The following is an 18,184-nucleotide window of genomic DNA, read 5'->3' on the forward strand; positions in this document are numbered from 1 at the left end:
AAAAGAAAACTATAGGCCAATTTCAACAAAATACTAGCACACCGCATCCAACAATACATTAAGAGGATTGTACATCATGATCAAGTGAGATTTATCCCAGGGATACAAGGGTTCTTCAATATCCACAAATCCATCAGTGTGATACACCACACTGACAAACTGAAGAATAAAAACCATACGATCATCTCAATAGATGCGGAAAAAGCCTTTGACAAAATCCAACACCCATTTCTGATAAAAACCCTTCAGCAAATGGGCATAGAGGGAACCTACCTCAACATGATAAAGGCCATATACGACAAACCCACAGCGAACATCATTCTCAATAGTGAAAAGCTGAAAGAATTCCTGCTGAGATCAGGAACAAAACAAGGATGTCTGCTCTCACCACTACTATTGCACATAATTTTGGAAGTCCTAGCCACAGCAATCAGAGAAGTAAAAGAAATAAAAGGAATCCAAATTGGAAAGGAAGAAGTAAAACTATCCCTATTTGCAGATGACATGATGCTATACCTAGAGAATCCTAAGGACTCTACCAGAAAACTGTTAGAGCTCATCCACAAATTTGGCAAAGTCGCAGGATACAAAATCAATACACGGAAATCGACAGCGTTTCTATATACTAACAATGAAAAAGCAGAAAGAGAAATTAGGGAAGCAATCCCATTTCCCATCACATCCAAAAGAATAAAATACCTAGGAGTAAACCTACCTAAAGAAACAAAAGACCTATACTCTGAAAACTACAAGCCACTGATGAAAGAAATAAAAGATGACACAAATAGATGGAAAGATTTACCATGCTCTTGGATTGGAAGCATCAATATTATCAAAATGACTCTACTACCCAAGGCAATCTACAGATTCAATGCAATCCCTATCAAATTACCAAGGACATTTTTCACAGAAATCGAACAAAATATTTTAAAGTTTGTTTGGAAGCACAAAAGACCCAGAATAGCCAAAGACATCCTGAAAAAGAAAAACGGAGCTGGAGGAATCAGGATCTTAGACTTCAGACTATACTACAAAGCAACAGTCGTCAAAACTACATGGTACTGGCACAAAGACAGACATATAGATCAGTGGAACAGGAGAGAAAGCCCAGAATTAAACCCACACACCTACAGCCAACTAATCTATGACAAAGGAGGCAAGAATATACAATGGAGAAAGGACAGCTTGTTCAATAAGTGGTGCTGGGAAAACTGGACAGCCACATGTAAAAGAAAGAAATGAGAACACTCCCTGACACCACACACAAAAATAAACTCAAAATGGATTAAAGACCTAGGTATAAGACCAGACACTATCAAACTCCTAGAGGAAAACACAGGCCAAACACTCTCTGACATAAACGACAGCAACATCTTCTCAGATCCACCTATCAGAGTATTGACAATAAAAAGAAAAATAACCAAATGGGACCTACTCAAACTTCAAAGTTTCCGCACAGCAAAGGAAACCCTAAACAACACAAAAAGACAACCTGCAGAATGGGAGAAAATATTTGCAAATGAATCGACTGACAAGGGATTAATCTCCAAAACTTATAAACACCTTCTGCAGCTCCATACCTAAAGAACAAACAAGCCTATCAAAAAATGGGCAGAAGATCTAAACAGACAGTTTTCCAAAGAAGACATACAGATGGCCAAGAAACACATGAAAAGATGTTCAACGTCACTCATTATTAGAGAGAAGCAAATCAAAACCACTATGAGGTACCATCTCACACCAGCCAGAATGGCCATCATCCAAAAGTCTACAAACAATAAGTGCTGAAGAGGGTGTGGAGAAAAAGAAACCCTAGTACACTGTTGGTGGGATTGTAAATTGGTACAACCACTGTGGAAAACAGTGTGGAGATTCCTCAGAAAACTAAACATAGGACTACCATTTGACCCAGCAACCCCACTCCTGGGCATCCATCCAGAGAAAACCACGACTCGCAAAGACACATGTACTCCAGTGTTCATTGCAGCACTGTTTTCAATAGCCAAGACATGGAAACAACCTAAATGTCCATCGACAGAGGAGTGGATCAAGAAGATGTGGTACATATACACAAAGGAATATTACTCAGCCATTAAAAGGAATGAAATACCAGCATTTTTAGCAACATGGATGGACCTAGAAATTATCATGCTAAGTGAAGTCAGCCATACAATGAGACACCAACATCAAATGCTTTCACTGACGTGTGGAATATGAAACAAGGACAGACTGAACTTCTTTGCAGAACAGATGCTGACTCACAGACTTTGAAAAACTTATGGTCTCCGGAGGAAACAGTTTGGGGGGTGAGGGGATGTGCCTGAGCTGTGCGATGGAAATCCTGTGAAATCAGATTGTTATGATCATTACACAACTACAGATGTGATAAATTCATTTGAGTAATAACAAAAAAAGGAAAAAAATAAAAGGAAAAAAATAAATAAAAAATCCTTTTGATGGCAGTGTGGAGTATCCTATGGACACTGTTATGCAAAGCAGGAAGAAAAGCTAAAAAGGTAGTTTAATTAGCTTGGGTAAGAGATGATGAGGATTCAAACTAAGGTAGAAAGAAAGGAAGAGGGGATAATTCATAAGCTTTAAAGGGAGACTAGGAGACAAATATAAAAAGATGCCTTTAAAAATTAATTCCACAAGTCTAGCTTGTTCAGCCTAATGTTTCAAAATATAGTTGGATTAAAAATCAAAATGAGAGGTTAGAAAACCAATAATTATATTGATTTAATAGAGAAAAACAGAATATACCAGTAAAAATAGCCAAGCTCAGTACAGAGTTTACTAAGTATGACCAGCAGGTGGTGGTAACTACACAGAAATTTTCATATTTATTTTTCTTTCTTTTGACTGTAAGCAGTTTGGTCTTTTTCATAAAGCTTTTGCTGTATTAAGCTATGATGTAGACAATATTGTTATTATTTCAATTACAGATTTTCTGGGGGACAGGTTTATAAAATTATCAAAGGAATTGAATAGAATGTGAAATTGGAGATTTTCTAATTCCAGAAGTTCATAAATCTATTTGGAGGGGGAGGGTTCCTTGAAATCCCAGAAGTGAGCTGCATATTTGCTTTTTCCTGGGAAGAGAATCTATGGTTCCCATCATAGTATTAAAGGGTGTGTAATCTCCAAATGTAATCTGAAAATGTAATGGACAAATTTCAATCCATAACTATTTTTTGAGATAAAGTTTAAAGTACCCAGTTTAGTATTTCCAGTGCTTTATGAGCTGTCTCCTAGAAACTAATTTATTTATATTACTACATTAAAAATCAGTAATCACTAATCCTGTTATTTGAACCTTCCCTTTTCCTGACTGGCCACAAGAAATTGACATAATTTTAGCCTGATATTCAGGAAGGATTGAAGAAGGTATCACATTGTGATAAGGAAGTGGTTTGGAGTGTGGGCATACGGGCATGTCTTCTACAACCATGCATTAGAGCTTTGTCACCTTGGGCTCATTACTTAACCTGCTTCCTCACCTGTGAAATGGTGGCAAAAATAGCACTATGAGGATTAAATTAGGCATTGCTTTGGCCAGTCCTTGGTGTGTGTGAGTGTGTTTAACTAGCTGTTAGCTCAGTAGCAAAAAAGGAAGTACCTCCATTCAGTAGGTAGCTATGAAAGCTAAGCCTTAGTGGTGCCCAAGTTGAGAAGCATGACAGAAGTAAATGGAATAGGAGAGAAAGGAAACTGAGGGGAAATATCTTCGATAATAATGAGAAGTAGTAAGCCAATAATAATGTTGCTAACACACATTGCTCTGTCCCAGGCCCTGGTCTAAGCATTTCTCATGGATTAAGTCATTTTTACCTTCACAGACCCTCTGGGGCTCATATGGCAGATACCGTCTGTTGACTTCCCAACTGCTGTTATTCCCCCCTTTCAAAATGAATCCTGCCATTGTTCAGTTTGCAGTATATCCAGTGTACCAATCAGTTCTAAGCTGAGACAGTCATCACAATCTCCTTTCTGCTGGATATTTGTTTCCTAACCACCCCAGTACCCAGGAATGGCTGAGTGACTTGAGTTGGGCCAACAAGATGCTAAGGGAAGTATGCAGATAAGCAAGGACTTCTGGGAAACTTTACATCCTTAGGTTCAGACATGAAAGGATGGCTTGTAGGTGTTGCTCGTGTATAACACATATGCACATACACACGCACACTCACATACACACTTGCACACATACATTGATTACTCTTTTCACATATTTTGTTGTCATGAAGACTTATCCCTATGTTTGGCATGGAGAGGTGATGTACACAGTGTATTCTCAGGACCATACTTGACTTCAGAGAGAATGAAACTAGTTTCTGCTTCCAAAGATCTTAGAATCCAGTTAGGAAAATACTACTCATTCATGAGCAATTAAAGCCATGTAGTTGGAACAGAAGGGATCTTGTCTATTCTACTCCTGGTTAATCACAGACAGTCCAGGAATCTAATTCAAGGATGACCAAATACTTGCAAGAAAGATTAAATGTGGGTTTTGGAGTCGGACAAATTTGGGCTAGTTATTTAACTTCTGTGAGCCTGTTTCCTCCTGAATTGGATGTAATACAAACTTTAGATAATTGCAGTGAAGATTAAAAAAGAAAATGGGTACAAAATGCCCAATCTCATAAATCCTTAATTTCCATTTTATTTTATGCCAGTGTTTCCTCTCTAACCATGGTGAGGCCAAGCCAAACATTGTGGGCGAAGAAGAAACTGCATAACTCTGATAATTCACAGAGCTTTATTTTATCAGCCAAGCCTCAGGCAACCATGCTGAATGCATTAGAGCATGACTGAAGACATGAGTGGCCCATTTGACTCTTCATCAATTAATACAGACAGAAAATTAAATTTGATTAACTAGTGCAACTGGATTTAGACAGGCACACTCACATAGCATGTATTCCACCATATTTTCCATTTGTGGTTGAGACTTATTTTCATCTAATAAAGTTTACTTTTTGGAAATTCCAGTAGAAAAAAACTGAAAAAAATCAGCAATAAGAAGTGAGGGAAGAGTTAAACAAACCAGTCTTACAATGGAAAAAGAGGGTCTTAAAGTCTCAATTTATCTTACAGGAAAAGGATACTTTCCTTTCCCTTTACTTCACATCTGGAGCTGAGGGAGCAATTTTGTGTGCTCACTGGGAGACCAGAGTTTGCAGCAGGCGGCACAAATCTGCTTCTCTCTTATTCTCCCACAGCCTGTTTCCCTTACCCTGGGGCTATTCTAGTTGCTTTAGATCATTTTCCCAATGCACATTAATGTGGTGTTTCTGAACCTTAAAAAGTAATCAAACTTTGTACCATTTTTGCAAATGTAAAATATCTAATCTATCCTAGGAATTGTGATACAACAAACCAGACTTTATTTTCTTTATAGCTTCACTAACCAAAAAAAGTTTACTGAGCTCTACTTTCTACGGTTCACAATGTGGAGTTTATAAGTTCTTTTTTCATTTTCCAAAAACCTTATCTTTAAATGAGCAGCCTTTTAAAAACTACATATACTCTCACTTTGGCAGATCTCTTTTAAGTCACTGAAATAAAAGGACTAAAATGTGGTTTTGATCTCTGCCCTTCTGAGCCCATTGAGAAGTACAGTAACAAAAATAAAAAGTAATGACTTAGTTACAAAGGCACTGCTGGGAATATGGTGAACTGTATGACATGAATGGCAGTAAGCAAGTCCTCTTCTACATCAGAAAGGAAGTCAGCCAGCCACACGACAAGGAACCAGTAGTAAGTGCAGCAGTAATCCCAGCTCATGTTTCCTGGTCCTTAGTTGATGGGAGGCACTCTGCTGTGCACTCAGTTAATCCTCAAAACCCCTTTCTGAGGAAACGAGTCTTCGAGCCAGCTGGGATCTTTCTCAAAATGACAAAGTTAGTACAATCCCATGTTTAATTCTGGAGCCAGACTTCTTAGCTGGGAAAGTGTTCTGCCAGAGTGAGAATGAGATTTAACTAGTAATCACTGGGAGGAACACCAAAGCACTCAGAGACATGAAATATGTGTTTCATTGTGCACATATGTGCTAAAAAGCTTCATGCATGCACATACGTGCTAGAAAGCTTTCTTAAAGCAATGTTCTAAGAGCATTATGAAACACAATTTAAACAAGCTCCCAAGGTAGGGATAGATTTGGTTCAGTTTTTCATGAGCAGGTGAGTCTAGGCTCTTGGCTTGAGGTAGAGCATGGGCTGGCTAAGACCTGAAGCTGGGTATACACTTCTGGGAAGGAGAATGGCCAGAACTAAGGCACAGAATTAATAGATGTACATATAAGCTCAAAAGGCAACATGCAGCTGGGCACTGTTGAAGCACAGTGCTCAGGTGAGGGAGAACAAATGGTAGCAGTGCTATGGATTTCTGGGGGACTGTAATAGTATAAATGTAGGGTCAGGATACATTTATAGCATTTGATAAGGTACTCATTACTTCAGGGTTCTGATTATGAGAATTCCATGATAATTGTTTCTGGAAAATTATGATTTTCCACTTGGAGTGGAGAAACTGAAGATGAGCTATATAGTTATTTTTTTTTAGTAGCCTGAGCTAACAGAAGCCTGCAGAAGTAACTTTTTTTTTAATGACAAAAATAAACACTTGACAAAAATCAAGATGGTGCAATTTCATAATGAATGGCTGAAATGGTGGTTATTAGGCCATAGTACATGCTCCCAAGGGAGCAATCAGAGCTAGATGCACTAAAGCTGGAGCCTCATGTACCAGAAATGATTAGAAATCAGAGCGTGAGCCTGCCTGAATGCAAAAGGGGGATTTGGTCTATTTGAAACTCCTCAAATTGTTCTCTTCAATTTATTTACCTCGCTGCTCCTAATACTCAAATCCATATAGAGTCAAGAGAAAACAGTCTATTGAACTCTGCAAAATGCATCACCCAAAGGGCTGGAAGGATCAGCACCTTATATGAGGATTCTCAGATGTGGTCTTCCAGACCCCTCCTCATCTGGACACATGTGCAGGCGTACCTACCGCAAGCATCCACTTTGGGAGGAAGCACTCTCCACATAGTGTTTCAGAGCAAGCTGGAATTCTTCCAAGTCCTCTTCTCTCACAGACATCTGACGCTGCACAAGCATGATGTGCTGCAAGGGGGAGGGGAGAATGTCAGTGTGTTGACTATCACAGAGCCTCCCAAAGCTAACCCCCTATTGCTCATCCCCATCCCTCCTCACAAAACAAACAATTCTCATCTAAAAGTATGACCAAAAAGGCCATGATTAGGAGTTCCCACTGTGGTACAGTGGGTTAAGGGTCTGGCATTACTGCAGCTGTGGCACAGGTGCTGAAGAAAGTATCCTTCATAACTTTCACAATGATGTTTCCCTTTTAAAAGCAGTGGTTCTCCATCAGAATCACTGGGGAGGTTTTAAAATTGCACTTGGATTTCCTGTCATGGCTCAGTAGAAACGAATCTGACTAGCATCCATGAGGACACAGGCTTGACCCCTGGCCTTGCTCAGTGGGTTAAGGGTCTAGCATTGCTATGAGCTGTAGTATAGGTTTCAGATGCGGCTTGGATCTGACATTGTTGTGGCTGTGGCATAGGCCAGCAGCTACAGCTCTGATTTTACCACTGGCCTGGTAACCTCCATATGCTGCAGGTGCAGCCCTAAAAAGCAAAATAAAATAAAATAAAATAAAATAAAATAAAATAAAATAAAATAAAATAAAATAAAATAAAATCGCATATATATCAGAATCTCTTGGAGTGGGATACAGGCACAGGTATTTATAAAAACATCTCCAAATGACTCTAATGTGCAGCCAGGGTTAGGATCACTAGAGTCACTTACCAAATTTTAGAGAGAATTCCTACTGTAAACAGGGGACATCTCCAAATTCTCCTTGGAAAATTCGTGCTGATAGACATATTATGAACATCATTACAAAAAATCAAATTAAAAAAATGTGTGTGTGTGCATTTCCAAAGGTGCATTAACCATCGCAGGGTTCTCATACATATTACCCACCTACAATAGACTCCACTCAAAATCTCATGGCATTAGATGGAGCCTGTGTTTAGTGGATCACACTGGGTTGGACGTTAACTGTTTCTTGTATCAAATCCTTTTACCATTATAGCATTTGTAGCTTGAAGACTTAAAGATCCACCTATGGGCTTCTCAAGGTATTTTTATTTTAAGATTAATCCTTTCCTCATCAAATGTTGGTAGTAAATCATAAATGTGCCAAAAACATAAGGATTGGAGGTGAATCATAAAATTACAAAGCAACAATGCAAGGATGATTTAGAATATGAGGAAAATAACTTGCATGATATTACCCATTTCTGTAGCACTACAGCTAGAATCAAGCCCCTGGTTTACTGTCTCCTATTCCAATGAGCTCTTCCATTCATGTTAACAGCTATCATTTGTTGAATACTAATTATACTGTAGGTATTATGCTAGGCACTTTATATATTCAACAAATGTTCCTACTTTGTGTTCTAACAGGTAGTTACCAAGTGCTGGATTCAAGGTATTCTAGTAATAGATTAAGATATAATTCTTGCCTTCATAGGTTTTAGTAAAGAAATAACAAATCTTTAAAAGTATGTCTAAGGAGTAATTTTAGGTGTGCTCCATGAAACTTATTGTATGTAAATTGATCAGAATTCTACTAAAATTTTGACCAACTGTATTGCCAAATAAATCTTGACCCTAGTCTTAAAAATCCTTTGTCTAAGTTTATTTATTTTTCTTTTTTTGTCTTTTCTAGGGCCACACCTGCGTCATATGGAGGTTCCCAGGCTAGGGGTCTAATTGGAGATGTAGCCACCAGCCTACACGAGAGCCAGAGCAACACGGGATCCAAGCTGTGTCTGCAACCTACACCACAGCTCATGGCAATGCCAGATCCTTAACCCACTGAGCAAGGCCAGGGATTGAACCTGCAACCTCATGGTTCCTAGTCAGATTTGTTAACCACTGAGCCATGATGGGAACTCCTATTTAAGTTTTAAAATAATATTTGGGCCCACAAACTCACATCAGTGGGAAGCAGGCTGTGAATATTGCATAACTGTCAAGAAAGATAATATTCCCCAGTGGCATGTTTTAGGTGTGGTTATGGATGATAATGGACCAAGAAGAAACTCTATTTTTTTTTTTTTGTCTTTTCTATGGCCACTCCCATGGCATATGGATTTCCCAGGCTAGGGGTAGAATCAGAGCTGTAGCCGCCGGCCTATGCCAGAGCCACAGCAATGCGGGATCCGAGCCGCATCTACAACCTACACCACAGCTCACGGCAATGCTGGATCCTTAACCCACTGAGCAAGGCCAGGGATCAAACCTGCAACTTCATGGTTCCTAGTCGGATTTGTTAGCCACTGCGCCACGATGGGAACTCCAGGACCAAGAAGAAACTCTTAAAAAAACAATAGACAGCAGAGTTCCTCCCAGAATAGAGATGTCTAGTTACGGAACTTCCTTTATTAACAAATATCTTCTCAGCAACCAACCAGTGAATGCTGTAGAATTCCCTTTCATTTGTTTTTTGTATGGCAGTTTTTATGGCATTTATTCTAGCCTAGTTTTATCACTGTGTATTTTATCTGTGTGTGTGTGTGGGGGGGGTGTTAGAAGAATTGGGGGAGGGGAGTCAGACCTCAAGGGGTTACCAAGAAAAATGTACGTCATCCATGGATGCTGGATTTTGAGCTAAAAGCAGTAACTGGAGGCGATTTTGTGTTCTACATATATGACAAGAAGGGTGCAAAAGAATATTTGATGACTAGAAGGTAGATTAGCAGACTCCAAGCTGTGTATAAAAATCCATTTCTTTCTTCTTTATATATATAATATATAGTTATATATAGCATATGTTATATAACATATTTTATATCACATAATATAAAATTATAACTATAATTTTATAAAATATTATATTATAAAATAATATACTATTATACATACTATAGGTATTATAGCATATATGGTTATATATATTATATATACTTATGTATATTATATATATATGAGCGAGAGTTAAACTATATATTCCATCATCCCTTGCAGTTAGGTGTACCCAACTGATGAGTTCTTACCGGTAGAATATGAGCAGAAGTGAAATATACCACTTCACATTCTCTTTCCCTGTTCTGTTAGCTGGATGAAGACCTGCCTTAGGAATGGCAGAGCCATAGATGAAAGAAGATCTCTTATCTTTCTCACAGATAAGAGAAACCTGTGTTCCTGAATCACTGTGTAGACTGTTTATTGGACAAATTTTTATCAGATTGGAATCATTTTACGTTTTGGGTCTATTTGTTTCCATACATAGTCATCTAAATGAGTTCAATTATTTTAATTGAGCTTTATTTTATTTCCCTTCAGGATCAGTGATCAAAGCCTATTTTCTAAGATTGTGTAATGAACAATCAGCCTCCTATCTGTCTCTCCCAGGACCTGGTTTTAATATCAATAAGAGTTAAAGGTAATCTCTACCAGAATAATTATGAACATATTCTTTTGAAAAAAATTCACAGAGGTGACTTGGACAGGTATTTGTGATAAACAATAAATCACATAATTCTTACAGCTTTCCTAATGAGATGTCTAAATATATCCACTTATTCCATCACAGTTATTTTAGTCTTAAGGCAACTGTTATGTGAGTCAGATTATTAATATGACCAGAGAACCCATGTCCTTTGAAATGTGACTTTTCAGTTTTCCATCAATACCTGGATTATTATTATTATTACTATTGTTTACTTTTAAGGGCTATACCTGCAGCATATGGAGGTTCCCAGGCTAGGGTCTAATCAGAGCTACAGCTGCCAGCCTACATCACAGCCACAGCAATGCCAGATCTGAGCTGCATCTGTGACCTACACCACAGCTTATGGCAATGCTGGATCCTTAACCCATTGAGCAAGGCCAGGGATTGAACCTGCAGCCTCATGGTTCCTAGTCAGATTCCATTTCCACTGTGATGCAATGGGAACTCCGACACATGGATTCTCTTTCCCCTTATCTTGGATCTGGGTTAGCCTTCCAACTTATTTTTGCCAATGGAATGTGACAGAAGGGATACTGTGGGATTCATCCCGAGTTCACAAGAATGGTTCAACATATGCAAATCAATCAATGTCATATACCATGTTAACAAAAGAAAAATCAAAACCAAATAATAATCTCAATAGATGCAGAAAAAACATTTGACAAAATCCATCATGGTGGGAATATAAGTTGATGCAATCACTATGGAGAACAGTATGGCGGTTCCTCAAAATACTAAAAACAGAACTACTATATGATCCAGCAATCCCACTCCTGGGCTTCTATCTGGCAAAAAAACATAATTCAAAAAGATACATGCACCCCACTGTTCATTGCAGCACTATTTATAACAGCCAAGACATGGAAGCAACCTTAATGTCCATCAACTTAGGAATGGATACAGAAGAAGTGGGGCATATTTACAAAGGAATATTATTCATCCATAAAAAGGACGTAATGCCTTTTGCAGCAAGGTGGATGGGCCTAGAGATTATCATGTTAAGAGAAGTAAGTCAGACAGAAAAAGACAAATATCAGATATCACTTACATGTGGAATCTTAAAAAATGATCTAAAAGAACTTATTTACAAAACAGACTCACAGATTTCCAAACAAAATTTATAACCACCAAAGGGGAAACATGGAGGGAGGGATAAATCAGGGGTTTGTGATTAACATATACACATCACTTATTATTATTATTGTCTTCTTAGGGCCACAGATGCAACATATGGGAGTTCCCAAACCCAAGTGGAGCTGAAACTGCCAGCTTAAGCCACAGTCACAGCAAGGCAGGATCCAGGCCATGTCTACAATCCATACCACAGCTCACAGAAACATAGGATCCTTAACCCTCTGAGTGAGGCCAGGAATAGAACCCACATCCTCATGGATGCTACTTGGGTTCATTTCTGCTGAACCACAAGGGAACTCCACATCAATTATGTATATATAAAATAGATAATTAACAAGGACATACTCTATAGCACAGGGAAATCTACTTAATACTCTAAACCTATGTGGGAAAATGATAAATATGGCTATATGTATAGGTATAGATGATTTGCTTTGCCATATATCTGAAAATAATACAGCACTGTAAGTGAAGTATAATTCAATAATTTAAAAAATTATTTAATACATTTTATATATACAGTATCCTTTCCAGAAAAAGATTTGAGGTGGTCCAATCTATCATCTCCATCTTGCATTCTTTTCCCTTTTCTCTCTAAGAGCAGATGTAGACTGGATTCATTTTTACTAGCCACCTGGCCTTGAATAAGTTACTTAATCTTTCTCAAGTCTTCTGATACATAAAACTGGAAGTTTTTATGAATGGATAAAGAAGTGGTACGTATATGCAAAGGAATATCACAGAGTTTTGAGGAAGGTTAAATTATATATTATACATATAATTATATATAATATGAAATTACACTGTTTTGATGAGTCATCAAAACAGTGTGGTACTGGTATCAAAACAGACAGACCAATGGAACAGAATAGAGAATCCGGAAATAAACCCTGACACCTATGGTCAATTAATCTTTGACAAGGGAGGCAAGAACATAAAATGGGAAAAGGAAAGTCTATTCAGCAAGCATTGCTGGGAAACCTGGACAGCTGCATGCAAAGCAATGAAACTAGAACACACCCTCACACCATGCACAAAAATAAACTCAAAATGGCTGAAAGACTTAAATATACGACAGGACACCATCAAACTCCTAGAAGAAAACATAGGCAAAACACTCTCTGACATCAACATCATGAATATTTTCTCAGGTCAGTCTCCCAAAGCAATAGAAATTAGAGCAAAAATAAACCCATGGGACCTCATCAAACTGAAAAGCTTTTGCACAGCAAAGGAAACCCAAAAGAAAACAAAAAGACAACTTTCAGAATGGGAGAAAATAGTTTCAAATGATGCAACTGACAAGGGCTTAATCTCTAGAATATATAAGCAACTTATACAACCCAACAGCAAAAAAACCAATCAATCAGTGGAAAAATGGGCAAAAGACCCGAATAGACATTTCTCCAAAGAAGATATACAGATGGCCAACAAACACATGAAAAAATGCTCCACATCGCTGATTATAAGAGAAATGCAAATCAAAACTACCACGAGATACCACCTCACACCAGTCAGAATGGCCATCATTAATAAATCCACAAATAACAAGTGCTGGAGGGGCTGTGGAGAAAAGGGAACCCTCCTGCACTGTTGGTGGGAATGTAAACTGGTACAGCCACTATGGAGAACAGTTTGGAGATACCTTAGAAATCTATACATAGAACTTCCATATGACCCCGCAATCCCACTCTCAGGCATCTATCTGGACAAAGCTCTACTTAAAAGAGACACATGCACCCGCATGTTCATTGCAGCACTCTTCACAATAGCCAGGACATGGAAACAACTCAAATGTCCATCAACAGATGATTGGATTGGGAAGAAGTGGTATATATACACAATGGAATACTACTCAGCCATAAAAAAGGATGACATAATGCTGTTTGCAGCAACATGGATGGAACTAGAGAATCTCATCCTGAGTGAAATGAGCCAGAAAGACAAAGACAAATACCATATGATATCACTTATAACTGGAATCTAATATCCAGCACAAATGAACATCTCCTCAGAAAAGAAAATCATGGACTTGGAGAAGAGACTTGTGGTTGCCCAATGGGAGGGGGAGGGAGTGGGAGGGATCGGGAGCTTGGGCTTATCAGACACAACCTAGAATAGATTTACAAGGAGATCCTGCTGAATAGCATTGAGAACTATGTCTAGATACTCATGTCGCAACAGAAGAAAGGGTGGGGGAAAAAACTGTAACTGCAATGTATACATCTAAGGATGACCTGACCCCCTTGCTGTACAGTGGGAAAATAAAAAAAAAAGAAATTACATATAGAAATAATTATATTGTATATATATTTATATTTATTAGTAAGTATTATTTTATAATATAAATATTATATATTTAAAGTATACATAAAGATCTTGTCCATGATTGATAGTCAACAAATGTTACTTCTCTTACTCTAGTCAGAGAAAAAATGGACTTAAAAAGAATTATATGCTGCACTCATCATTATGTAATGGCTCATATCCAGAAAAACAGTATGGCAGCTGCTAGTATTCAGGACTTTTGCTGTGTGCTTAAATAAGCCTACCAGATAATCTGCTCAACTCTAATGATAGGAAATCTCATGAAACAGAGTCATCTACTACCTTATGACCACACTGGTAAAAAGCAGCTCTACTTTAGTGCTTGGAAGTATCACAAACACTAGATTAGGAATATTACAGTGTGTTGAGGAGTGTAGGTCTGGAATAGAACTTCTAGGGTTCAGCTATGATATTTAAAATTTTCTACACATTAATTTCTTCATCTATTAAATTGGGCAAATAACAGCACCATCTCATATGGCTTTGGAGAGGATTATGACATTTACATATGTGTGGCTTTAACACAACATTTGCACATAGCAAGGGCTCGGTAAAGCTTAAATTAAAACAAAGTATATAATAAAAATTTATGCTTTGTTCTTAATGTTTCGTTTTTTTTTTCCAAATTTCTAATGCATCCAATAATGGAAAAGGAAAAATGTCTCTCCAGTCAATAAATTCTAAAAATGGTTTTGATCATCAGGTAAATCGCTGATCACACAGTAACGTACAATAATGAGTGCCAGTTGTGAAACAACATGAAAAATTGTTTTTGTCATTCTGAGTGTAAATGTTTCATAGGAATTGATAGTGATGCATATACTACCACTAGTAAAAAATTCAAATTTTTTATGAAAAATATCTTATGGGTAAAAAAAACCAAACTAGTTCAGACTATTACTATATGTACATTCTCATAGAGCATAATTATTTTACTTCTACATATGGTTAAAAATAAGAATATTCTTTCCTGCTTTTAAATAATTTTGACAACTGAACTACCCAGTTCTTTTTCTCTAAAATACTTCCATGCACTGTTGAATTGGAAATGCTATGTGGGTTGATAGATCTTTTAAAATAGATCTTGCTCTTCTGTCAGGGACCAGAGAACAGAAGTCTGTACCTTTCATAAACAATCCCTAGAAATTTTTCTCCTTCATAGATAGTGAGAAAGAATATTCATATTAAGAAAAGACAACAGTCTCTCCTAATACTAAAAAAGTGTTCATTTTTCTTAATTGGCATATCGTTTTCCCTACATGCAAACCTAAGAGACGATACAGATGCAAGACTTCAAGGTCACAATCCTGTGCCTGTGGGGACTGCACAGGCTTGCTAGTCATAGAATCTGTGCTCAGTACCTCTCTTCCCTCACCTTTCCACTCAAATCTACCACTATTTATTTATTTATTTAATTTATTTATTTATCGGCTGCCCCATGGCATATGGAATTTCTTGGGCCAGGGATCAGATCCAAGCCACAGTTACAACTGCTGAACCCTTAATCCACTGGGCCAGGCTGGGGAATTGAATCTATGTCCCAGCACTCCAGAGATGCCACTGATCCCTTTGCACCACTGTGAGAACTCCTAAAATCTACCTACCCCTTTAAAATTCTGGGGGCCTGATGAATTAACATAGACCACATCCTTATCTTTGGAGGAATAAAAGTACTGAACCTGTAGTGAAAATATACTTTATATCTAGGGAGTATTTCTGTATCTATAGGATTCTAATCATAATAGCCATTATTAAACTATTCTGAAAAGCCTTAAAAGCTTCCCCTTTGAAAATTTCCTTTGTGCTCTGAGTTTGGACAGATAAACAGGAGCTGACACACAGGTGATTCTCACCTTCTATCACATAGGCAGTGCCTGTGGAACAAGTACATGGTACAGAGATGGAAGATATTTCCTATCCTTGTTTACTATAAATGTGACTGATCCTACAAGATATATACAAAATATTTAAGGTATTAAGAAAAATGATTTTCTGTAGATACTCAGGATTTTAAAGCGCAAACTTCCATTTTACTGAACGTAAATGCAAACATACAATTTCCCAAAGCAGAAGTGCTATAAATATTTGCCTTAGAATAAAGTAAAATAATAAAGCATGGTATGTATTGCTTTTCAATTAGTTAATTTATTCATTAATTTCATTTGTCACATTTAATGAACCTACATGATTGCTTTGTCCTTTTTCTTTCAGTCTCCAGCAATTGTAATCCCCTAGATAGATATCTATTCCCTATGTGCATGAATGTTCACTTTTCTCTAAGCATCATTTCTTTTTCTTTGAAAAGTGATTTCTGAGCATCTATAATGTGCCTAGCCCTGGGCTAAATGCTGGATATACAATAATTAATAGGGCCAAGTTTTGGCTCAGATGTACTATTCAGACTATTTTTTTTTTTTTTTTTTTTTTTTTTTTTTTTTTTTTTTTTGTTGTTGTTGTTGTTGTTGTTATTGTTGCTATTTCTTGGGCCACTCCCGCGGCATATGGAGGTTCCCAGGCTAGGGGTTGAATCGGAGCTGTAGCCACCGGCCTACGCCAGAGCCACAGCAACGCGGGATCCGAGCCGCGTCTGCAACCTACACCACAGCTCACGGCAACGCCGGATCGTTAACCCACTGAGCAAGGGCAGGGACCGAACCCGCAACCTCATGGTTCTTAGTCGGATTCGTTAACCACTGCGCCATGACGGGAACTCCTATTCAGACTATTTTATGATACAATTTGAATGTTGTCCTTCTCTGCTAGTCATATTTATTCAATTATTCAATAACTCATTGATTTATACATGCATAAAAATTTCATTTTGCACATATTACATACCAGGTGCTTTCACAAAACCCCTATGAAGTAGGCATTAGTCTTCCACAAACCACAATTTAGAAAATATTACTGAGCCATACAAAATAAAACATGCCCACGTTTAGTTTATTAGTTTTTCATATTTTCACTGAGATAGTAATGTTTTTGGTGTTTTTTATGGCCACACCTATAGCTTATGGAAGTTCCCAGGCCAGGGGTCAAATGGGAGCTGCAGTTCGGGCCTACACCACAGCCATGGAAGCACTGGATCTGAACTGTATCTGTGACCTATGCCACAGTTTGTGGCAGTGATGGATCCTTAACCCACTGAGTGAATCCGGGGATCATATCTGCATCCTCATGGAGATAATATCAGGTCCTTAACCCAATGAGCCACATTGGGAACTATGACAGTAATTTTGAAAAAAAATCATGTTTTAAAAGTACATATATACAAAATTTTTACCTAGAAAGAATACTTACATATTTAGTATTCCCTTCAATAACTTCTTCTAGAGGTTCAAGTTTGAGATCCTTTGGTTAGAGGAAGAAATGGGGATAAAACCAGACATTAGTTAAATGAAACATATATTTGAATGTTACAGCACTTTTATGGCTAATATTGAACCAAAATAACTTCCTCATCTGAAAGGAGATGAAATAATTCTGATTTTTATGAGCTCTTCCAATAAAGATTATTTTACCCATTGTAGCAATTGTAAGGAGCCGTTTCAAATGCGTTCAATTTGTTATTACTTTGAGCTTACTTCATTGATGCCATTAAAAGAGAACAAAGTGGACAGAAGACTCATTAAAGCAGAGAGGAAAAGGATAGAAAAATTAAAAGAAAAAGACTGAGTAGGTTGATAGCCTTTGCTGCGGGTATATGGCAATATACTTGAGATATAATGAAAAGATATTCACATTCTAAGTGCTAACTTTGCTTTGTTAAAAAGTGAAATAAAAAGCAAATTAAATCACTATTAATATTTGTTAAAAACAAAAGACTACTGAAAAGACAGAGCTTTCTGTGGTGATCAATGCATAGTGTGCTAATCTCACCTGTGAAACCAAACATGTAGTCTCTGAGGAATTCATTCTAAGAATATATATACTAAAGAGCAACATTGCCACAATGGTGATATATGTTGGTTGTTGGCTTTGCTTCCCCTCACAAGAATAACAAACAACTGTTAAGAACAAGATACCTCTGAGAGAATCCTACAGCAAGGCTAAAGCACTCTCCTACACCACAGAGACCAAGATAGACTGCACTAGAAGATAAGAGAAGTGGCAGCATTGCCACATCCCTAGGCCAGCATGCACCACTTGGACAAATCTCCTGAGC

General features: G+C 37.6%; 1 protein-coding gene across 1 annotated transcript in view; it reads right to left on the minus strand.

Moving 5' to 3' along the window:
- The window catches only part of NECAB1 (N-terminal EF-hand calcium binding protein 1), a 258,235-nt gene that overhangs the window by 12,594 nt on the left and 227,457 nt on the right, over window positions 1–18,184 (minus strand). The window contains exons 9-10 of the mRNA XM_021089131.2: window positions 17,320–17,370; window positions 7,018–7,130 (exon numbers count right to left, since the gene is read on the minus strand). Coding sequence (XP_020944790.1) covers window positions 7,018–7,130; window positions 17,320–17,370 — 164 coding nt within the window. The remainder of the gene's footprint in view (window positions 1–7,017; window positions 7,131–17,319; window positions 17,371–18,184) is intronic.

This window comes from Sus scrofa, chromosome 4 (assembly GCF_054392235.1).
Source record: "Sus scrofa isolate SSC_HxYL_T2T_F1_AM1 chromosome 4, Sscrofa_HxYL_maternal_Yorkshire_Landrace_v2.0, whole genome shotgun sequence".
In the NCBI taxonomy this organism is placed as follows: domain Eukaryota; kingdom Metazoa; phylum Chordata; class Mammalia; order Artiodactyla; family Suidae; genus Sus; species Sus scrofa.